This window comes from Borostomias antarcticus, assembly GCF_949987555.1.
Source record: "Borostomias antarcticus genome assembly, chromosome: 6".
Lineage (NCBI taxonomy): Eukaryota > Metazoa > Chordata > Actinopteri > Stomiiformes > Stomiidae > Borostomias > Borostomias antarcticus.
In genome coordinates, this window is record NC_140239.1 from 27067599 (window position 1) to 27092789 (window position 25191).

Consider the following 25191-nt stretch of genomic DNA (forward strand, 5'->3'; position numbering starts at 1 on the left):
TACATGCTTGTGTTTTTGTTAGAGGTCGACCGATAGTAGATTTTTAGGCCAATATAATAACGATAGTTTGGAGCAGGGAAAACACAGTAGCCGATTAATTGCCCGATAGCAAAAAATAATAATAATAATAATTTGCCACTGTTAAATAAATTAAATACCTAAATAAATAAGTCTGGATCATCAAACTCAAAGTAGGCTAAAAAGCAAAGAGTAATGAGAACTCCAGGCCTACCTGTCATGTTTCTGCCTGTACTACCTGCACACACCTGGGGGGGATTCTAGAAAGTGGGTTTGGTGAAAATGTTGAGTTTGCTAATCCTGAAATGAGAGAAAGCCTGGGTTTTCCGTCCCAGGAAGATTATTATTTTATTTGATGCATCGCACCAGTTAGCCTTAGGCAAGGAAAGACAACTCAAACTTGAGAGAGAAAGACAACTCAAACTTGAGAGAGAAAGACAACTCAAACTTGAAAGAGAAAGACAACTCAAACTTGAGAGAGAAAAACAACTCAAGCCCGTTCCAGAAAGACAGTTAACTGAAAGTGTGGGTCGGTTACCATGGTAACTCACTCTGTGAACTTACAGTAACCTCTCGCTAGCAGGATTTATGTCACAAATCCGGTAGTGATATGCAAAATGGCTGCAGGGAAAAAAACATGGGAGAGAAGCCCAACAGATTTGCAAATAAAATGCTAATCTGTTAAATCTGTTGGAATATCTTAGTTTAATGTAGATGCAAGGGATTGTCATTGGATAGTCATGACACGCATTTCCCCAAAATCGCTCCTCCACTGCATCTCGTTACAGTAGAATATAACTGCGTTGTTACAGGCTACTTGTACACTGTGGGCTCAATGGCAATACATTTGATTCCAATCTAATATCGTGCTGAGTTTGAAGCAGCTGTCGCACATTTCCTCATTCAGCCTACCTGATCGAAGTTGATGCCGAATTCATCAGCATAACCTAGGCGTTTCCAATCTAAGCATAAATTAATTCAGATTTAGGTTAGACTCAGACTTTATTGAACCCGCTTTCTGGAATACCCCCCTGTCCTCTGTCACCTGTTAGTTCTATATGTCCAACAGTGCATAACATATTCCCTTCACTATTCATTTCTTCTATGAATGATTGTGTTTCACTGAGGAGAATCTCTAAGAATGTCTTCCTCACACCCAAGAGTAGAAGGCTATATCCAGGACATTTTGTTCAAATTCACCTTTTTCTTTATTTTTGTCTTCAATCAAGTTCAAATGAAGTAGCCTCCTTTTCCTCAGTTGCTGGGTGGCTGTGGTCCAGATCCTTGTCAATTAATTCAATTTAACTAATAGCTAAAAAAGTAGACAAAAACTATATTAAAAATGTAACGGAACATCCTTAAGTGTGATTTGGTGGATCAGGCCTACATCGTTTGATTATGGTCTATTTACAAAGGGCAGAAGCTGTGCAGCCATTGGCCACTATTGGAGCCCAGTTCAGCCAATAACGTCCTGACAGGTCCCAAACGCTAGTTTTTGTTTGTGAAAAAAATTGACTGTCAGCAATCATACTCCAGACTCCATACTCCTGGCCTACTGTAACTGCACTGTCAGCAGTCATACTCCAGACGCCATACTCCTGACCTACTGTAGGCGGTGTGTCATACTCCAGACTCCATACTCCTGGCCTACTGTAGGCGGAGTGTCATACTCCAGACTCCATACTCCTGGCCTACTGTAGGCGGTGTGTCATACTCCAGACTCCATACTCCTGGCCTACTGTAGGCGGTGTGTCATACTCCAGACTCCATACTCCTGGCCTACTGTAGGCGGAGTGTCATACTCCAGACTCCTGGCCTACTGTAGGCGGTGTGTCATACTCCAGACTCCTGGCCTACTGTAGGCGGTGTATCATACTTCAGACTCCATACTCCTGGCCTACTGTAGGCGGAGTGTCTTGGGAGTGAGATTACTGAGTCTAGCGAGGCTTAAGTTCTCCCTGGCCTGGCAGCACTGCTAAGATGCAGGGCCAGATTGGCCCAGAGCACTCTACAGCTCCCAGTCATTAATATAGGGGAGCGAGGGACACACACACACACACACACACAGGCATATGAACACAGCACGTACCGTACATGTACCGCATCGCGCACACACACGCAAGGCATCGCTGTACGTACACTGCACTTAACACACAAAAGACAAACACATGCACTCCCACGCATGTAAAACCCACGCAAAAACACTCACATATGCAAACACAACCCAATTTCTCAGGCTTTCAACGAGGCGCACCGCCGTCGCTGCGCATGGCCCCCTCCTCACGGCGGATGAATCGTCTCTCCTGATCTGAGAGCGACATGTTCTGAAGCGCGGGGGCCTCCGGGACTCGCCTCTGCGCTCCGGCTAAAGGAACTATTTAATGCGCGGCTTTTCTTGGCTGCCACACAAATAGATCCCCAACAGTAATTTATGAGATCGTACGGCACTTTATGAAGAACATTAACGCTGGCAAGGTTATTGCACCACCAAAGGAACAATGTCACTCAGAAAGGCGACGGTGGCTTGTTAATGGCCGAAACCGCAGAACGCAGTCAGGGTGAATACAGTGTAATTGTCCCCCACGCTGCGTAGTTTTGAGTGTGTGTGTGTGAGTGTGTGTGTGTGTGTGTGTGTATTGGTTTTATTCTCACATCTACAGTCGTTGGGAAGGCAGGAATGACCTTCATCTGTGAAAGTGAGCTGGCAGTGTGAGTCCGGAAGGATCTACGCAGAGACAACTTCTTGTGTCTCGTGTCGAGAACGTCAAGAATTCTGTTTCACACACCACAGTGATAAAGAAGGTATTTTGATAACCTAGCTGAAACGTAATGGCCACCACTCACAGACATACCAAGATATTTTCTCTCTTTCTCTCTCTCACACACACACGCACGTACGCGCACACACACACGCACACACAAACACACACACACACACACACACACACACACACACACGCGCACACACACACACACACACACACACACACAGAGGGCAGGGTTCCTGACTCCCAGGCGGAATTGTCTCCTAACCATCTGTTACCAACTGAGCCACTGCAGGCGTTTCCCCCTTCGCCCAAACTGAGCCACAACATACCAGTACACACACACACACACACACGTCCACTGGAACCTCCCCAATATTCACTTCTGCTGTGTGTGTCTGTGTGTGTGTGCACGCGCGTGTGTGTGTGTGTGTCTATTTTGGTCCACAAGAACATGTTCTGCTGTGCTTCGGCAGGTCTAGTTAGTAAGTGGGTTAGAGCGCTTCCTCCCACTGCTCAGTGGTTTTGTTAAATTAACATGCTAATTTTGTTGCATGTTTTTCGTTAGATCCTCCTTAAAAAACATAATTTGGTATTTGGGGCACGGAACGTTCACTTAGCTAGTTTATGATGCTCATGCATATATTTTCTTGCAGAGCCTAAATCAAACGGAAGCATAACACACAGCCTCAGTCTGTGCTCATGCAGTGGTGTCCCCTCATGTCAACTTTGCCTATCTTTCATCCTTCATGGCAAAAAGAGAAAGAGACATTTTATAAAGAGACAAACCAAATATTGGTATTTTCCCCAGCTGTCATCACGATTTGGGCAATATTTCTTGCTTGCGAGAAACCAACTCGCAGTCAAATCGAGGTATGACATTGATCCACACTGTCGGTGCTGACTGTTCGAATCTATTATTGAACAGAGGCCATTGTTAGCCCGTGAAAGCCCATTGTTAGCACAAGCAAGCCTAAATTCAGCCATTGTGTCGTTCGGCCAACACATGCCGGATTTTTTCTGTCGTCCGCATCTTCTCTGGAATGTTCCGAAACATTCGTTGAACATCTTAATTTGTAAGCATTACTTGTCAGGTCTGTCAGAGCCAGGCTACCTGACACACACACACACACACACACACACACACACACACACACACACACACACATACACACACACACACACACACACCTCCATCCCAGTTTCCACAGAACCATCTGGTGAAGATGGTACACTGTGTCAGCTTGTTCCCTAACAGACCAACACTCTTTGTTTACATCAGCAAGGTTTATGTCCTTGTGGAGCTTTGCTGTTGTTGATGTTGTTGTTCTGAGGTAAACAAGCTGTTCGGTTAGTTCATATGCTGCTGTGAAACATCTCTCTAGATGCTTGAGTCAGACCGCAGCTCTTAGCTCTAGGTACTTGTACATTTCAGCAACAAGCTTATGCTTGAAATGCCCTACTACCCTACTGCTGTGCATTGAACTGCTGTACATGCCACTCCGGTTCGGACGTTCCAGAAGGGTCTAGTCTGACCGTGCGTCTTGTCGTTGACTCCCCCCCCCCCCCCCCAGCCAGCGAGCGCGCTTACCTGGTAAAAGATCCACCGTTTCTCTCAACCAGAACCAAAGCTCCGGGCGAGCCATGATGAGAAAGTCCCGACACGGCGCCCGTGTGTTCAGCTGACGCAGCGCGATGGCGAGAAGCCAGCGTCCCGCGGAGCTCGTAGACCCCGGCGAAGACACGACGTCACGAGAACCCGGGACGGAACGAACTCGGCCGTCCGTGGCGGCCGGCGCGTACGGCGGGTTGCGGCGTGGGCGGGCGGGCGGCGTGGGGTAGCCTGGGTGGGCGGAGCTCGTCGCCGTCGCCTCTGCCCCCGTCTGCGCGCTCCGGCGACGCCCAATGGGAGTGGGAGAGGGCCTACGCCAGCGGCGTGCTGCAGCGAGGGCCAGGGCGCCGCCAGACAGCCTAGACACGACTCCGCCGGGCCCCGTCCCAAACCGACGGTCGCGACCTTCCCCCGGTCCCCTTTAGCCCTTCACGTCATTGGCAGCGGAGTGTGTGTATGTGTGTGTGTGTTCAGTGTCTTCTCCCTGATTGGCACAGTGTAAGGACACACACACGCACACACACTCACACACACACACACACACACACACACACACACACATATGGCATACTGCCAACCATAGAGCACGGACATCAACCCCCGTGCCTAGCTCATCAAGCCAATCTTTCTCTCTCTCTCTCTCTCTCTCTCTCTCTCTCTCTCTCTCTCTCTCACACACACACACACAAACACACACACACTGTTTCTAAGTGGGAGGGAGAATGAGACAGAGAGAGAGACAGAGAGCGAGAGAGAGATGAGAAGGAAGAAAGCAGGAGAGACCGCTGGTCCGGTCGGTAGTGTGAACGTCTGGGCCTCTGTTCACAATCAGGGGGTACTTAGCTCTGACTATCAGGCACGGCCACTGTGCTACACACACACACACACACACACACACACACACACACACACACATACACATACACACACACACACAGACACACACACACACGCACACACAGACACACACACACACACATACACACACACACACAGACACACACACACATACATACACACACACACACACACACATACACACGCACACACACACACACACAGACACACGCACACACACACGCACACACGCACGCACACAGACACACACACACGCGCACACGCACACACACACATGCACACACACACGCATACACACACACACACACACACACACGCACACACACACACACACACACACGCACACACGCACACACAGACACACACACACACACACACAGGCCCCTAGAAGATGTCCGGATCACTTTATACGCAAACAAAGAGCGAAAGATAAAGTGTTGAGAGATGGAATGTGGGTGTTCTGGCAAAAGGCAAGCGCTGCATCAAACACACCCCTCCAAGTCCCCTGGGATAAAAATACACAAGCCACTTTGGGTTAGGACACACAAACACACACACACACACACACACACACACACACACACAGAGCCACTGCTGTACTGCATGTCAGGTCAGGGGTTGAGGGGGCAGCTGCAGTCTAAATATGGGGTCCCAACCTAGAGTTAGGGATGTATGACAGTGCATGAGTTACTGTAGAGACAGCGTTTGACGTGACTCATCGTTAGAGCAGACGCAGGGGAATTATAATATGCAGTGTCGGTTCAGACAGAGTCATGGGTAAAAGCTATAACTAACGTGGCTTAAGGACAGGGTAGGTGACAGAACATATCCCATAATGAGATACCGCTAGGGAAGTTAGCTTGCGCGCTAACCGTTTCCGTGGTACGCTATCGCATTCCAACAAGCAGCGAGCTGGCTCTCATAGTCTTCGCTGATCTGCGGCCTATCGCGGAGGTGGATCTGAGAGATGCTCTCTGAGTTACCTGAGGTGATCCGTACCACGGATGGTGAATCAGGCAGAGGGGTGGATCTAAGAGGAGTTCTCTGCTATCTGAGGTGATCCATACCACGGGTGGTGAATCAGGCAGAGAGATGGATCTAAGAGGAGCTCTCTGAGTTACCTGAGGTGATCCGTACCACGGATGGTGAATCAGGCAGAGGGGTGGATCTAAGAGGAGTTCTCTGAGTTACCTGAGGTGATCCGTACCACGGGTGGTGAATCAGGCAGAGGTGGATCTAAGAGGAGTTCTCTGCTATCTGAGGTGATCCGTACCACGGGTGGTGAATCAGGCAGAGGTGGATCTATAGGAGCTCTCTGAGTTACCTGAGGTGATCCGTACCACGGGTGGTGAATCAGGCAGAGAGATGGATCTAAGAGGAGCTCTCTGAGTTACCTGAGGTGATCCGTACCACGGGTGGTGAATCAGGCAGAGAGAGGTGACTCTGCAGCGTGCTCTCAGATCTGAACCCTTATCTTAATGAGATCACAGCCCTCAGGACAGGGGAGAGCAGAGGAGAGGAGCACAATGGTGTGTGTGTGTGTGTGTGGTTTCTGTGTGTGGTGCGTGTGCATGTGTGTTGGTTTGAGTGTGTACATGTTGATGTGTGTGTGTGGTTCTGTGTGAGTGTGTGTATGTGTGTGTGTGTGTGGTGTATGTGTGTTGGTGTGAGTGTGTACGTGTTGGTGTTTGTGTGTGTGTGGTTCTGGTGTGCGTGTGTACGTGTTGGTGTGTGTGTGTGGTTCTGAGTGACTGTGTGTGTGTATGTGGTTCTGAGTGACTATGTGTGTGTGTGTGTGTGTGTGCGTGTGTACGTGTTGGTGTGTGTGTGTGGTTCTGAGTGACTGCGTGTATGTATGTGGTTCTGAGTGACTAAGTGTGTGTGTGTGTGTGTGTGTGTGTGTGTGTGAGAGAGAGAGAGAGTGTGTCCTGGGTATTAAGAGCCAGAGTGACCTCAGACGAGGCCATGCTCTCTCTTCTCTCTCAGTCTCTCCATATGTCTTTGTAACTGTAATCACCAATGGCAACCCTGACACCAAATTGCAGGCTTTTCATACGAGAGTCATTCTATGTGCAAACTGGAAAGTGTATCACATTCAAATGTTGCTGCGAAACGCAATTAGACTGGAGAGCTTAACACTTTCCCTTTGTCAGAGGGTCAAACTGAATTGTTACACAGTATCGGAAAATGGAAATTCTGCTACCTACACTACCACATGAATCTATTCAATACTCGGGATGTATCAATTCATTTCGACATTACCAAGTCTTTTATCAGGGGAGGTGTTTGCTGGGTTTGAAACCATTTGGAATCTCAGATTCACGTAGGCGGTGATAAAAAAGTGCAATCGGGACCGTGGATGATCGTCTTCTCTAAGGCGGCGTTGGCGGAGAAGAGGCTGCGTCTGTGTTACCGACCTGCCTAACACCGACCTGCCTAACACCGACCTGCCTAACACCGACCTACCTAACACTGACCTGCCTAACACTGACCTGCCTAACACTGACCTGCCTAACACCGACCTGCCTAACACCGACCTGCCTAACACCGACCTGCCTAACACCGACCTGCCTAACACCGACCTACCTAACACCGACCTGCCTAACACCGACCTGCCTAACACCGACCTGCCTAACACCGACCTGCCTAACACCGACCCGCCTAACACCGACCCGCCTAACACCGACCTGCCTAACACCGACCTACCTAACACCGACCTGCCTAACACTGACCTGCCTAACACTGACCTGCCTAACACCGACCTACCTAACACCAACCTGCCTAACACCGACCTGCCTAACACCGACCTGCCTAACACCGACCTACCTAACACCGACCTGCCTAACACCGACCTACCTAACACCGACCTGCCTAACACCGACCTACCTAACACCGACCTGCCTAACACCGACCTGCCTAACACCGACCTGCCTAACACCGACCTACCTAACACAGACCTGCCTAACACCGACCTACCTAACACCGACCTGCCTAACACCGACCTGCCTAACACCGACCTGCCTAACACCGACCTACCTAACACCGACCTGCCTAACACCGACCTGCCTAACACCCGACCTACCTAACACCGACCTACCTAACACCGACACCGACCTGCCTAACACCGACCTGCCTAACACTGACCTGCCTAACACCGACCTGCCGACCTGCCTAACACCGACCTGCCTAACACCGACCTGCCTAACACCGACCTGCCTAACACCGTGTGTCTGGAGCCCTGCAGTGGAGGTGCAGTGTTGCATCACCGCGCTCTGTGGGCACAGAGAAGAGCGCCGGAGGCTATATATATATACAGCACGTATGGATCATATGTCCGCAATGGCTTCTCCCTCTGCCTGATAGCGGGCGAGATAGTCTCGACGCCCAGACCCATGAGTTCTCTCGCCGATACGCTAACGTAAGCTACGCTAACTACGCTACGCTAACTACGCTATTGCATGCTGCAGATCTCTCTATGGGTCTGGGACACTTCATGCAAAAAATCTGGCGCTCAAATCCTGGCGATTCATTCCATGCGATCAGTAACGACTTCCGCGTTCGGGCGTTCCCCCCCCATAGATATGCCCCGCCCATCTTACCTGGGCTAGCGTCTCTCATTTGCTGCTACGACCTGTCACTCTTTAAATTTTGACCCGTCGATACGCCCTCAGAACACCAGCTTGGGCGGCGAAGTGGCCCAGACTCTATTATGTAGTATGCGGAGCGCAGCGATTCAACGTGATATTTGAGTCTGGAGAGAGACTAGGAGCGAGATACACTGTCTCTGTTGCACACATGAATGTATTAAACCGGTTGTACAGGAGCTAGATTCACAACATGTTAGCAAGCGTCATAAGCTATGTGATCATGATCAGCGAGTCCATCGGCTACTCGCGTGACGGAGGTTCGAACGAGTTTCTCGTTTGACAGGCGCTCCGGCGGCACTCATGCTTCCACCAGGGCCAAGGTGATCAGGTGCACTTGTGCATGACGAGTGGGAGAGAGGTGGATTAATGCAACACACCGAAAATGTCGCATATGGCGGAGGAAGCACACGCACTGGGGGTGCATCTGTACCAATCGGGCAACCCGGTATGGAGAAATCATCATCATCATCGTCACCACCACTACGCTCCAGTCATCTCGTCTCCTTGTGAAGCTGAGCCAGGGCTTCTTTCAGCAGCCCTTTACCCCCATATGGAGTTTGTTAGCCAGCCCCCGAGGTTAGCATCAGCACGCAGGCGACGCCCACACGCACGACCACAGAGAGAGAGGAGGAGATGAGCTCCTCCCTCCTCCCGCCAGGCGGGGATTCGTGCCTCGGCGCGCTCGCCCTTCTGAAAGGATGAGACACAGTCAGACGCAAAGATTTGGGCCGGGATGCGGCTGTGGCCGCCACACGACATCCCACTGACCTTGAGGAGGGAGAGAGAGAGAGAGAGAGGGAGAGAGAGGGAGAGAGTGTGTGTGAGAGAGAGATAGAGAGAAAGAGATAGAGAGAGAGAGGGGGGTAGAGGGAGAGAGGTAGAGAGATAGAGAGACAGAGGGGGGGGAGAGAGAGAGATAGAGTGAGAGAGAGAGAGTGTGTGTGAGAGAGAGATAGAGAGAAAGAGATAGAGAGAGAGAGAGAGGGGGGAGAGGGAGAGAGGTAGAGAGATAGAGAGAGAGGAAGAGAGAGAGGAAGAGAGAGAGAGAGAGAGAAAGAGAGAGAGGGAGAGGATGAGAGAGAGAGAGAGAAAGAGAGAGAGGGAGAGAGAGATAGAGGGGGAGAGAGAGAGAGGGAGAGAGATAGAGGGAGAGACAGACAGAGAGAGAGAGATAGAGTGAGAGGGAGAGAGAGAGAGAGAGGGAGAGACAGACAGAGAGAGAGAGAGATATAGAGTGAGAGGGAGAGAGAGAGAGAGAGAGAGAGAGGGAGAGGGAGACAGAGAGAGAGAGAGATATAGAGTGAGAGGGAGAGAGAGAGATAGAGAGTGAGAGGGAGAGAGAGACAGAGAGAGAGAGAGCGGCTGACGCTCTTCTTCCCTCCTCCTCTACTGACGTCTAACGAAGCGTTTACTCACCACGACATTTCCACGAGTTACAGAGACCGTTGAAACGGCGGAACGTGCCTTCACGTGTTTGTACACACACACACACACACACACACACATACTCAATCCCCCTCTGATGAGGCAATATACTTTTATGGCTGTGTGAAAGCGAACTAAATGGTGCGTGTCTCTGGTCTGAGTCCACACACCGGCGGAGATGATCACCGAAATATCAAATTCTCTCTCCGGGAGGTCGTGAACTTAATTCAGATCCCCCCCAGGACGCTGCGTGGGGGTGGCCTGACACAGCAGGTCTACGGCGTGCGACGTCAACCGGGGGTCGCGCCGTACCTGTCGTTCGAACGCTCTCTCCCGCTCCGCTGGACGTCCTCATCGACCATTTACCATCTGCTAAGCGCCGAGGCGCTAACTAAAGGCGCTAATTGCGGAGGCTCGCTGCTAGCGTGTTGTCCCGCTGTCTGGTCCGTTTGGCCCCTCTCCTTCCGCCTCAGCGCCTGCCTCTCTCCCCCCCCCTGCCTCCCCCGCCTACTCCGCCCCCTGCCTCCATCTCTGCCCCCCCCCCACTCTCCCCTTCCAACAGCGGAGTCGGTCTTAGTGGTTTTCTGGGTTAAAAGCTCTCTGGTTCCAACCCAGTTCCAGCCCTCAGACATCGTGCTTCCTGCGCTCACCCAGGCGAGCATGTTAAGTCGTCCCGGCTCCCGCGTCCCCACACCTCCATTATTGATGAGCGGATTCAAGCCCCTCCTTGTTTTTGAGGATACAGGGACTGAAATATAAAACATGTTCACATGCCGGTGTTGTGTAGCGTCTGGGTGTGTAGAGGTGTTGTGTAGTGACTGAGTGTGTAGAGGTGTTGTGTAGCGTCTGGGTGTGTAGAGGTGTTGTGTAGCGACTAGGTGTGTAGAGGTGTTGTGTAGCGTCTGGGTGTGTAGAGGTGTTGTGTAGCGTCTGGGTGTGTAGAGGTGTGTAGTGACTGAGTGTGTAGAGGTGTTGTGTAGTGTCTGGGTGTGTAGAGGTGTTGTGTAGTGACTGAGTGTGTAGAGGTGTTGTGTAGTGACCGAGTGTGTAGAGGTGTTGTGTAGTGTCTGGGTGTGTAGAGGTGTTGTGTAGTGTCTGGGTGTGTAGAGGTGGTGTGTAGTGACTGAGTGTGTAGAGGTGTTGTGTAGCGTCTGGGTGTTTAGCGGTGTTGTGTAGCGACTGAGTGTGTAGACATGTTGTGTAGCGTCTGGGTGTGTAGAGGTGTTGTGTAGTGTCTGGGTGTTTAGCGGTGTTGTGTAGCGTCTGGGTGTGTAGAGGTGTTGTGTAGCGACTGGGTGTGTAGAGGTGTTGTGTAGTGACTCAGTGTGTAGAGGTGTTGTGTAGTGACTGGGTGTTTAGAGGTGTTGTGTAGTGACTGAGTGTGTAGAGGTGTTGTGTAGTGTCTGGGTGTGTAGAGGTGTTGTGTAGTGTCTGGGTGTTTAGAGGTGGTGTGTAGTGACTGGGTGTTTAGCGGTGTTGTGTAGCGTCTGGGTGTGTAGAGGTGTTGTGTAGTGTCTGGGTGTTTAGAGGTGTTGTGTAGCGTCTGGGTGTTTAGCGGTGTTGTGTAGTGACTGAGTGTGTAGAGGTGTTGTGTAGTGACTGAGTGTGTAGAGGTGTTGTGTAGTGTCTGGGTGTTTAGCGGTGTTGTGCAGTGTCTGGGTGTTTAGCGGTGTTGTGTAGCGACCACATGTCAGGCTCTTAAGAGGCGGAGCTTAACTGGGCCTCCTGCTGCAGTTCAAGTGCTGTCATTCTCTTCCGCTAGAAAGGGCAAGTTGTTTAAAGTGGGCTTTAATAAAATGCATTCCAGCGTGTGTGTGTGTGTGTGTGTGTGCACGTGTGTGTGTGTGTGTGTGTGTGTGTGTGTGTGTGTGTTTGTGTGTGTGTGCGCGTGTTATACTTTTAAGCTGAGCGAGGTGACTCTGGCCCGGGGGTATTGCATAATGTGAGCAATATTTCACTAGGTCTCTGTACCTACACAGAGAGAGAGAGAGAGAGAGAGAGAGAGAGAGAGAGAGAGAAGAGAGAGAGAGAGAGAGAGAGAGAGAGAGAGAGAGAGAGTATTGAGAGAGAGAGAACTGAGAGAAGGAGAGTGGGAGGCAACACCTCCAGAGCGAGAGAGAAGCTTCTGAATCTTGGCCCAAAGGAGCAAGTCAATTATTAGCATTAATAGAACCCCGGTACCCCGGTAATATCCGCTAGTCTCCCGGTCACGGCGGCGCGGCGTGCTGAAGGTCCGGCCGTGACACGGCGGTGTCAGCCGTTTAGAGGATCTATTGAGGCGATTTATACGGAGGCCGCCATTGGTCCTGATGGCCTATCAATCCCTCACTCCTCAGCCAAGGTTGCCGGCCGCCACATCAGCCGTGATGGACGGCGCCGCCCGAGGAGTCTGGTCTGAGGGCCGTACGGAACTCCTCCTCCTCCTCCTGCTCCTCCGGGGGTTTCAGGCCTCGGTCCTGAGAGGTTGCGTCTCGAGCCACGTAAGCGACATCGGCAAAAGAGCGAGAGATCGCTAACACGCGCTCGTGAGGATCAAAATGTTACTGAGAGTGGGTTTGCTCCGTTGGCAGAAAACCCACTCGGCCTGTCTAGAAACACCTCGTCTGTCTTACCTATATCCTTTAACTATATCTTTTCCCCGCTGGACAAAATGTCCACTAACGGCCAGTAACATCTGGGTTTCGTCTTCAGTGGAAAAGGGTACACTCGGCATTCAATAGATAAATAGATTAGACAGACAGACAGACAGCCAGACAGCCAGAGACAGCCAGACAGACAGCCAGACAGACAGACAGACAGACAGACAGACAGACAGACAGACAGACAGACAGACAGACAGACAGACAGACAGACAGATAGATAGATAGATAGATAGATAGATAGATAGATAGATAGATAGATAGATAGATAGATAGATAGATAGATAGATAGATAGATAGATAGATAGATAGATAGATACTTTAATGATCCCCCTAGGGGGAAATTTGGTGTTTCCGCAGTGGAAAAATGACAGCACGCTTGGAAAAGCAGATAGAGAATATGCCTAGTAGCTGTAAGCATAACGTACAGCATGTATAGTATAGAATAGAATTTAAAAAAAAAATAAGTACATACATACATCCAGTCTGTAAGAACAGATATGTCCCGTGTCTGCCGGCCCTGCAACAGGCATGGGCGTGTCCCGGCTCCGATCGGTAGCAATGTAAACACGAACCCCGGGTAGACACGCTAATTTTCATTCTTTCAACAGATCGCAACCTTCTACGGTGTCGACGGCGGACTACACAACTAGTCCGTCTCTCGCTACGGCGCAAACACACACAGGGAGGTCACCTGACCACCCGGGCCCCGTGCGAAGGACTCACCGTCTCAGCCCGCACGGCTGAGGAGACACACAACTCCGCTGGCGCTGCTTATAAAACATGTATGAGGTCTCTCTCCTCTCTTTCCGTGCACGTCTCTCCCTCTGCTGTGTTGTTGTTTTTGTTTACCGGCCCACTGCGTCTCCTTCCGCTCCGCCGGCCTTCCGGAACGATCTGGACCTACATCTGTTGACCTACATTCACGCCGCCTTTTCGCGCCGCGGCGCGGGGGGGGGGGGGTGGGTCAACCTGCCGTTACGCCGCACCGACCCTTCCGTCTGACCGATCGACCCGCTCAGGAGGGAGGGCGGGTTCTCCGATGATCGTAGGGTCGGCGGGTCGAATCCCGGCCCCTCCTGACGACATGGCGAAGTGTCCCTGGGCGAGACGCTGAACCCCAGCTGCCGCCATTGATGTGTGTATGTGTGTGTGAATGAGTAAGTGCAGTCCATTTACCATTTACCAAGAGAGCGTCGGACAAAAACCAGGGCGATCGGGGGGGGGGGGGGGGGGGTTCAAACGGTCAGAAACGTGACCGAGCCAGTCGTCACCAGAACGTTACTTGGGGCCTATAGGGGGCTGGCGAGCACTGCGCAGGGCTGTGGGCCGAAACCGGCGGCGTCCAGCAGAGCTGCTCGCGTCAGCGGGTCCGGCCGGCGTGGCGTCTGCCGGCTCACGCGGTCAGACAGACTCATACCGGTGCACATGACTTCACACACCAGTGATGGTCACTGATAAGGAAGTGCAGCTGGGATTAGGGAGGGAGGGAGGGAGGGAGGGTGCATGCATGTGTGTGTGTGTGTGTGTGTGTGTGCGTGTGTGTGCGTGTGTGTGTATGTGTGTGTGTGTGTGTGTGTGTGTTCCTAGACAGGATACTGGGTTTCACCAAAGGCATAGAAGGGGCATTAGCAATGCAGCAGCACAAACTCTCTCTCTCTCTCTCTCTCACAATCGGATAACAATCTCCCTCTCCTTTCCGCCCTACCTGCGCGCCTCTTCCCGAACCTCTCGCTCTCTCTCTCTACCCTCCATCTTTTCTGCTCACCCCTCCATCCGTCTCTCTCTCTTTCGCTCTCTTCATCCCAGTGCATCTCGATATTTATACCTTCATTTAATGACACAGCTCCAGTCTTTCCCATCTGCCTGGCTAGCTAGCCTGGAGAGACGCTCCTCAACTCACATTCTGCTCACAGCGTTTGGCCTACATTTCATACATAGCTGACACACACACACACACACACACACACACACACACACACACAGTAGCCAGTCACATGCGCATGCACACACACACATACGCACACAGGCACATGCTTTGGCAGACATGGCTGTATAAAGTAGGGGCATTGACCAGACATGAGGTCTAACGGCTGTAATTACCTTGTCCAGTCATAAACCATGAGAGCCATTGCAATCATCCCAGTGTTTCCTATTTACTCAGCACTCACACACACACACACACACACACACACACACAGTCCACTTACGCAGATGGATGAATTACCCGGCAATAGGCGACACAGTGACGTACAGCAGCATGGGGGAAATGAGGAGGCTTAACACTGAAACGGAAGAGAGGAATAATTCCTAACACAGCGGACCGTGTTCAGGCAGGAATAATTCCTAACACAGCAGACCGTGTTCAGGCAGCACCAGACAGGCAGCCCAGCTCTATCATACGGATTAAGGAAGGGTTTACAGGGTTTGGAACCTACCCTGGGTTTGGTAGATATTACTGTAACATACGGGAGCCTGAGGTCATAGTCTGGTACCCACGGAGACTAGCAGGGCGGGGCTGGGGGGGGCCACGCCCTCGACTACAGCGAAGCGACGCTGAGACCCATAATTCCATTTCTTAATTCTTGTCGTTCCTCTTGTGTGACTGGTGATTACTGACAGCGTTACAGTAGCCGACCAGCGAAACAGTGGCTCAAGCTATTATTTGTTTTGTACAGTAATTCCCCCCCCCCCCCCCCCCCCCCCCCACTACTGTAGGCTAGTGCCCGTCGAGGTCTGTGCCCGCTCTGAGTGCGCCCGTTCTTAAATGCACTAAATAAAATGAATTTGCTCATACGATAGGCTACTTGCAACATCTTCTTCCTAGTCATTTTTTTTATTCAGTCAATTCACTCACTGCTACCACATTTGTTTGTAATGTAGCCTATATGAAGCATATTCCGACATTAGGACTCCAGTTCCAGTTCATGAAAATTAACATTCACACCAAGTTAATATAATATTTATATCATGTCTGTTACCAATGTTTCCCCACAGTATAGCAAATACACATATGCCTATAAACACTGTTTTTGTAATCAGCGCTAGCTAGCTTAGCTACTTAGCTACCGTTAGCTAGTGTGTCCACTCCAAAGCAGCCTTCTTGAGATCTGGATCCTAGTGCCTGTATCCGAAAGGGGCTGATTTTTTTCCAGCTTTCTCAAGAGCCACTGATCCAAACAACTTCACAGTCCACACTTCACTTACTTAGGTCCTGAGCAATACACCTGCCGAAGGTCAACTTCATACAGTGTCCAGTTCTGAAGATAATCGTAATACATACATACATACATACATACATACATAGGCCTACATACACACATACATACATACATACATGCATACATACATACATACATACATATACTAGGGATGTCATGGGAACCGATACTTCAGTACCAAGTCGATACCAAAATTCTGAAAATGTGTGTAGTAACTAACTAGTGTACCGCTAGCATAGTAACGTTAGCTAACGTTCTTGGATTGAGGAGACACTAATCGGATATCAAGAATGGTGGAATTTCACTGGTATTGGTATCGACTACTGAATTTTAGGTATCGTGACATCCCTATACATACATACTGTACATACATACATACATACACACACACACACACACACACACACACACACACACACACACACACACACACATACATAGACAGAGGCAGCTGCCATTTTAGTTAGATGTGCAGTCCCAGGCAGAGTGTGAGGTCTGTGTGTAGCACCAGCGCTGAAGACAGGTCTCTTTACCAGGTGATCTACTATATTACTTGGATTCCAGGGGGATTTTGCTGGGTTTATGAGGATATAAAAGAGCTCTCTGTGGGCCTGTTAACATGTGACCCTGAACAGTATACGGGGTGATTGGCAGCGACATCAACCGACTCATAAAAATATGAATCAGATATTTATCCCCCGAAATTGTACCAATTTACAGTTGATGACGTGCCATTTCTGTACGTCAACTAAAAACTATAGTGCTAATACAGTTAACCCACAACAAAGGATTTGCGTGCACATTAATATTTCAGCAGCCTGCTTCTCAAAGCCCAGTGAGCCGCTGTCTTCCATAATATACACACTGAGGGTTAAATGGGACTCATGCCTGGCTTAATTAAAGCTCAGCCGCCAGCCCTAGCTGTGCCTGGCCCTTCACTGATACACCAGAGCTGCTGGAGAGCTTCCAAAACCTCGAACCTCCCATCGCTGGGGAGCTCATGTACAGTAGAGCAGAGCAAGTCAAACTATGCTAAACATTTTGCCCAACTAAGTGTCTGCATAGACATCAGTCTTCTGATTTAGTCTTCTGAGTTAGCATTCGGCATATCTAGGCTTCTCATTTAGCCCAAGCTATGAGACCGCCATTCAGATTTAATACACACACTATGAAGTCATCCGGATTGGATCACTGAAAGTCCTGTTTTATGAAGTCATTTCCTGCCGTTTCATCAAAGAGAACACAGCTGCGCCATTGGATGAAAGTTTTCCTCCATTCAGTCACACATCTGTACGCTGCCTCACACTACGTCATTGGCGACCTGCCAGGGAGTGTGTGTGTGCGTGTGTGTGTGCGTGTGTGTGCGTGTGTGTGCGTGTGTGTGTGCATGTGTATGTGCGTGTGTGTGTGCGTGTGTGTGTGTGTGTGCTGGAGGCTACACTGAATTGAAGTGACTGCATGCACGGTTGTAGAACTTAATTATGCACCAAAAAAAGTAATTAAGCATAATCGACAGTTTGGTTTCCATATTCACCTCTGCAGATATGCCTGTGTGTACGGTGTGTGTATGTATGTGTGTGTGTGTGTGTGTGTGTGTGTGTGTGTACATACGGTGTGAGTGCGTGTGTATGGTATGAGTGCGTGTGTACGGCGTCAATGAGTGTGTGTGAGGGGAAGAGCTGCTCACGTGGAACTGAAGAGGCACGCATTCACAATATTGTGACGTTCAGCAACATTAACGTTTTCTACACCTACAGTACTTACAGTACCACTACAGAACCTATGTGTGTTCCCACTGCCCACCCACGGGCCACGGCCAAAGAGGATACCCCCCCCCCCCCATCGCTGTTCTCTACACCCGTGGTTGGCGAGGCCCCTCCCCCTGGCTGGCTAAAGGCCGTGTTGAGGCATCACATCCCAGAGGCTAATCGCTGTGACGGTCAAGAGTCCAAAACAGACCTAAATATAGGCCTGCCTGCCCTGCATTTGACTAATGCTGTTCCGGGGCAGAAGAGAACAGGATGCAGCATCTTTCATTCCCCCGAAGAGGAGAGAGGAGGAGAGAGAGGAGGAGAGAGGAGGAGAGAGGAGAGTGAGGAGAGAGAGGAGAGAGGGGAGAGAGGAGAGAGAGGATAGAGAGGGGAGAGAGAGGAGGAGAGAGGAGAGAGGGGAGAGAGAGGAGAGAAGAGGGTGAGGAGGAGAGAGAGGAGAGAGAGGAGGAGAGAGGAGGCGAGAGGAGAGTGAGGAGAGAGAGGAGGAGAGAGGAGAGTGAGGATAGAGAGGGGAGAGAGAGGAGGAGAGAGGAGAGAGGGGAGAGAGAGGAGAGAAGAGGGTGAGGAGGAGAGAGAGGAGAGAGAGGAGGAGAGAGGAGGCGAGAGGAGAGTGAGGAGAGAGAGGAGGAGAGAGGAGAGTGAGGATAGAGAGGGGAGACAGAGGAGGAGAGAGGAGAGTGAGGAGAGAGAGGAGGAGAGAGGAGAGAGGGGAGAGAGGAGAGTGAGGAGAGAGAGGAGGAGAGAGGAGAGAGGGGAGAGAGAGGAGGAGAGAAGAGGGTGAGGAGGAGAGAGTGGCGAGAGAGGTAGAGAGAGGAGGAAGGGATGGAGGGGGGAGAGAGGGGAGGTAGAGAGAGGAGAGAGGAGGGGATGGATGGGAGGAGAGAGAGGAGGAGGTGAAGGGGGAGGAGAGAGAAGAGGGGAAGGAGGGGAGGGGGTGCAGGAGAGAGAGGAGGGGAAGTTGGGGAGAGGAGAGAAAGGGATCAATAGAATAGTCTGGCCCTATCCTTTTATATCAGGTACAATATGGCAATATCGTCACCGTCGATAGAGATGCCAACAGTCAACATCAACAGACACACTGCATCCACCAATCCATGGAGACTGATCCTAGAACTTTTCATGATTGATATCCAAGTCTCCTGATCTTGGAGTCATGGGTCACCAGCTAACCCCCACTAATCCTCATACGTTACTGGGGAAAAAGGGATCTTTGTGTACTAAAACGTATCAGCGGTCCTATAAACAGATCCTCCATTCTCTGCCAAAATAGATGCACGGATGTTAATTGACAGATGATTCCGGAGAATGCTATCTATTCACTGGTAAAATTAAAGCTTCATTGGAAATATTCTATAAAATGTTAATGAGAGCATGGTTGTGCTGTGTACATATAAGTCCTTGTCACTAACCCTGCCCTGCAGCGAGAGAGCCATCCATTCTGTGTAATTAGCTTAGCAACCGAGCCGAATGCTATTTGTCAGGCCTAATTCTGACCAAATGGATTTCATTCATCACTAAATGGAATTCCAGGCTGGTGCATCAGACCAGACAAGTCAATATAAGCAACACATCTGGCTAGTTTCAAGATGCTCCCGATAACTGTCACTGGCCCTAACTTACTTCGCAGAACTTACTGTTGGAGCTAGCTCATATCCACTGGCTTGGCTATAACTCAGCTGTGACAGATGTTGGCTGAGGGAAAGGGCTGTGGGGTCAGGGTGAAGGGATATTGTTGGTTTTAATAAATGTGCAGGGTCAAGGCTGAGGTCCTCTCTGAGCTCTGGTTGGTTGACAGCGAAGCGGGCGTTCTGGCTTGGTGACCGCGCTGCTCTGAAGCTCCGCCCGACTACGACGAGGGAAGCACAGCGGGGAAGAACAGCCGCCATCTTGAATCACAAAGCCTCTTAACGATCCACTCCAGAAAGAACAAGGGGAGATAATTAAAGAGCTAAGTTTCCCATGGTAAGATAGGGTTCCAATTGACATCTATGTTCTGGTGATATTACACTTCACTGATCTCCAATCAGTCCGACATGATGTCATATAAAATTAAAACGACATTTTATGTTTAGAGTCAGGGTTTGTCAAAAGCCTGAAAATACAGGAGATTCAAATGACCACCAGAACCCTAACTCTACACTGTGCATTAACAAGGCTTTACCAACACACGGCTTTGACATCTGTAACAGTCCTGTATCAAGGTGTACTTCAAACAACATGGGCACTTGGGCAGGTTGCATAGGATTCACACCAGTCTCATCCATGTCCATTCAGAGCGGTAGTGCTACATAAGAACTCATAGACAGCTGAACTTCAACACAGGGTAAAGTGAGCTACTGTATATTAATGTAACAGAGCTGGTTCAATGATCAGCGAGATGATGAATAAGTCTAACTGAGACCGGAAGACCTATGCTGGTGTCACAGGTGTCACTGCGTCGCTCGTCGGTGTCACTTCCGCCCTCACTTGCCCTCGCTGGGTTCCATCTCAGGTCCTCTGACTTGCCAACGCACACGACAACCTTACATGAACACCGCTTTAGCCAGCTACGCCACAGAAAAGCTAGCTTTTCGATGGCACGGAGGGGCAATATTTATACTGAGGAGTATTATCCGGGTCACGGCACCACTTGTAACAGGTGTCACTGTGTCACTCGTCAGTAGAGCTACCAACCTCACTTGCGCACGTTGGGTTAGATCTCAGGTCCTCTGACTTACGAACACGCGTAACACGGTATTTATATTGAGGAGCGAGTTGAAGAAATTAAACTCGGTTACACTGGTGCCCTGAGGTGCTGTTTCTGGGTTTCAGTTTAACAAGCAGCGTATGACCAGGGTTCACATACAGCCTCAATCACACAGAACAGTTGAGGCTCAGGGTCTCATGGTCTCTCTCTCTGTCTCTCTCTCTCTTCTCTGGTAATGTACAGTACAGAATAGGCAAGGATGTCGAATTCTTTCCCTCCCAGACCAGACCTCGGTCAAGCAGCATTTCATTCTAACTAATTCCTCCCTAATTGGCCCAAAGTTGTTCTAAGACCACTGCTTTAAATATTCCTCATTTCCTCTGGGGTAAAAAATAAAGCCCGTAAGAACATGTGATGCAATATAAAGCATAACGTTAAAAAAAAGTAAAGTTTGAGGTAGATTAAGTTGATAATTAAATGGGTATCATTGATAGGCCAAATGTTGTGGGTGGTATTCAGGCAGTCATTAGCTAATGGCAGTGAAAGCATGGCCGCCCATCGCTTCATTAAAACACAGTACTAAAACCCACGATGGTCAACAGCTTCCTCACTCAGTCAACCCTAATAAGGACAACGCCATAAAACAAGGACCCTAAACCTGCACAGCTACACCCTGAACACTGTTACTGATTACTCTCCTCGTTAAACAGGACACTGCTAACACCTCCGATGGAAAAAACAACCTCTAATCTCACCCGCGTTGAAGCAGGGGACATGATAACTCACTCAGGGCTAATGTATTCGCTCAAAATCAATGGCGAGAGAACCACGTGCTGTCTAGCATAGAAATATTTCAATCATGGAATAATATTATCACCGCTATTCACTCAGGGTGAGAGTGTGTGTCACGGCGGCGGTGGCGGCGGCGGGGGCGGAGCATAGCTCGCTCCAAACCCCCCCCCCCCCCCCCCTCAGCTTCAGGTCTTACGGTATTCAACTACAGAGAACTACAGAGAACACTACAAAGAGCGACAATGGAGGAATGTAATTATAGTGTAAGACTCACAGGCATACATACAATAAGTCTCCCCGAGACCGCTCTGACACTCACGCCGCATACGGTGTAGGGCTGGGTATCGATTTGGATTTCAAGAATCGATTCGATTCTGATTCACAAGGTTCAGAATCACGATTCAATTCGATTCGATTCAATTCGATTCGGTTAGTGTTAATAAAAACTTTTTTTTTTTTGGCTATAACCTTAATTACATGACTGCCAAGTTATGCAACACATCAGTACTAGGGCTGTGTATCGATACTGATTTCCAAAACTGAATGAATGAATGAATCATTGAATTAATTAATGAACTATTCATTCCTTCATTTATTCATTCATTCATTAAATAAAAGATAGATTTTGGGATTCATGAATCGATTCTGAATCATTTGATTTGATTTTTCTAACCCAGCCCTAATACGGCGCCATGCATGGCTCTACACCAGCAGCCGCGGAAAGGACGACCACGCCGAAGTTCACTCTTTAAAAGCCCGTCAGCGTGAAGGTGAACGGGGGAAACGATGACTCGTGGTTTACTGGAAGCCCGTCCAGGCAAAGGATTCACTTGCCATTCCCGTCATCCGGTTGATCATTGCACTGTAGTGCTCCTTCATAACACATCAGTGTATCACCCTGGAAACACAGCTGTTCGGTAAGTCCTCTCAGATGTGCTCATTCTGATATAAGTGTTCATTCCGGACTGGAGGTGAATAGATTTCTGAAAAAGGGTTTCCCAATGGAGCAGTTCCAAACCTGCGATCGCCTCTCCATTCACCTGGCACTGGAGGCAGGCTTGAGCGAGGCCTTCAAATATTTGAAAAGATTTCAAATACTATTTGACCCATGTTGACTCCTATTAACAACTTGGATACAGATCTAAAGTCCCACTCCCCCAACTTTACTGACCTCAAAAGCAACTTGACAGATACTGAATATGGCTTTCAACGACGCCACCCTTTCACACTGCTTAAAGGGAGGTGCGCCACCAGAGCAGCTTGACTTTGCAAACCTCAGATTCTACAAAGGTATCCCTTTAACAGAGATGAATGTGGAATTATGCTCACTCTCAGTTACGCAGATGGTTTAGTAGCTGAACAGGGCTGACACCCACGTATGTGCGCACACACACACACACCCACCCACCTACGCACACACACACGCGCACACACACATTCTCAAGTAATGCAAACACACACAAACACACACACACACTCTCAAGCAATGCAAACACACACACATTCTCAAGCAATGCAAACACAAACACGTTCTCAAGCAATGCAAACACACACACACACACACACACACAGTTGCACATGCATATGCTAATAATGTACACCCACAAACCAAACACTTCCAAACTTCCTCCCTTAATCTCTCTCTCTCTATCTCTCTCTCTCTGTGTCACAAGCACACAGAAACACATTCTCAAACAATGAAAACACACACACACAGTTGCACATGCGGATGCTAATAATGTATAATAATAATAATAACAACAACAAAAAAATGTACACACAAAATCACTTCAAAACTTACTCTCTCTCTCTCTCTTTCTCTTTCTCTTTCTCTTTCTCTTTCTCTCTCACACTCACACACACACACACACACACACACACACACACACACACACACACACACACACACACACAGTGAGACAGTTGCTCCCCAGGCCTGGGGAGTGAGTGGCAGGGCTGTAATGGCGGCTGTGTAGAGGGCATCCCTGGGTGTTCAGGCTTCACCAGCCCTCTCCTCATCCCTGGGTGTTCAGGCTTCACCAGCCCTCTCCTCATCCCTGGGTGTTCAGGCTTCACCAGCCCTCTCCTCATCCCTGGGTGTTCAGGCTTCACCAGCCCTCTCATCATCCCTGGGTGTTCAGGCTTCACCAGCCCTCTCCTCATCCCTGGGTGTTCAGGCTTCACCAGCCCTCTCCTCATCCCTGGGTGTTCAGGCTTCACCAGCCCTCTCCTCATCCCTGGGTGTTCAGGCTTCACCAGCCCTCTCATCATCCCTGGGTGTTCAGGCTTCACCAGCCCTCTCATCATCCCTGGGTGTTCAGGCTTCACCAGCCCTCTCCTCATCCCTGGGTGTTCAGGCTTCACCAGCCCTCTCCTCATCCCTGGGTGTTCAGGCTTCACCAGCCCTCTCCTCATCCCTGGGGGTTCAGGCTTCACCAGCCCTCTCCTCATCCCTGGGTGTTCAGGCTTCACCAGCCCTCACATCATCCCTGGGTGTTCAGGCTTCACCAGCCCTCTCCTCATCCCTGGGTGTTCAGGCTTCACCAGCCCTCACATCATCCCTGGGTGTTCAGGCTTCACCAGCCCTCTCATCATCCCCTCTGACGCCCCCCCCCTGACCACTGACACTGACCCACCCACACCAGAGAGAGAGAGAGAGAGAGAGAGAGAGAGAGAGAGAGAGAGAGAGAGAGGAGAGGAGAGGAGAAAGAGAGAGAGAGAAGGAGAGAGAGAGGGAGGGGGAGACAGAGGGAGAGAGAGAAAGAGAGGGAGAGGAGAGAAGACAGAGGGAGAGAGGAAGACAGAGAAAGGAAGAGAGAGAAAGGAAGAGAGAGAGAGAGAGAGAGAGAGAGAGAGAGAGAAGGGAAAGGGGGGTGAGAAAGAGAAAGAGGAGAGGAAAAAGAGAAAGAGAGGGGAGACAGAGGGAGAGAGAGAAAGAGAGGGGGGAAGACAGAGGGAGAGGGGAAGACAGAGAAAGGAAGAGAGAGAAAGGAAGAGAGAGAGAGAGAGAGAGAGAGAGAGAGAGAGAGAGAGAACTGACTTCCCAGCTGCAGAGATAGAGAGCTAGGGAGGATCAGACAGGGAATGGCCTTATCACACCCGCACACGCACACACTCTAGTGAGGGAGAGAGACCACGCATACAGTCTAGTGAGGGAGAGAGACCACGCACACACTCTAGTGAGGGAGAGAGACCACGCACACAGTCTAGTGAGGGAGAGAGACCACGCACACACTCTAGTGAGGGAGAGAGACCACGCACACACTCTAGTGAGGGAGAGAGACCACGCACACACTCTAGTGAGGGAGAGAGACCACTCACACACTCTAGTGAGGGAGAGAGACCACGCACACACTCTAGTGAGGGAGAGAGACCACGCACACTCTAGTGAGGGAGAGAGACCACGCACACAGTCTAGTGAGGGAGAGAGACCACGCACACACTCTAGTGAGGGAGAGAGACCACGCACACACTCTAGTGAGGGAGAGAGACCACGCACACACTCTAGTGAGGGAGAGAGACCACGCACACACTCTAGTGAGGGAGAGAGACCACACACACAGTCTAGTGAGGGAGAGAGACCACTCACACACTCTAGTGAGGGAGAGAGACAGCCAGAGGATAAGTAGGCTACTGTGCATGTCGCCTGTTCTACTAATGCTGAAATCTATTGCGGTAACTAGGTTACTGTACTGGCCTGGGGAGGGTGACCCGTGTGACATCTCTCCTCGTCTGCCCCCCCCCCCACATCCTCTC

General features: G+C 50.1%; 1 protein-coding gene across 1 annotated transcript in view; it reads right to left on the bottom strand.

Moving 5' to 3' along the window:
* The window catches only part of pak5 (p21 protein (Cdc42/Rac)-activated kinase 5), a gene marked incomplete at both ends in the record, with an annotated part of 43408 nt that extends 38979 nt beyond the window's left edge, over nucleotides 1-4429 (bottom strand). The window contains one exon of the mRNA XM_084439460.1: nucleotides 4375-4429. Within this exon, the coding sequence (XP_084295586.1) occupies nucleotides 4375-4429 (55 nt within the window). The remainder of the gene's footprint in view (nucleotides 1-4374) is intronic.
* Nucleotides 4430-25191: the final 20762 nt, after the last annotated feature.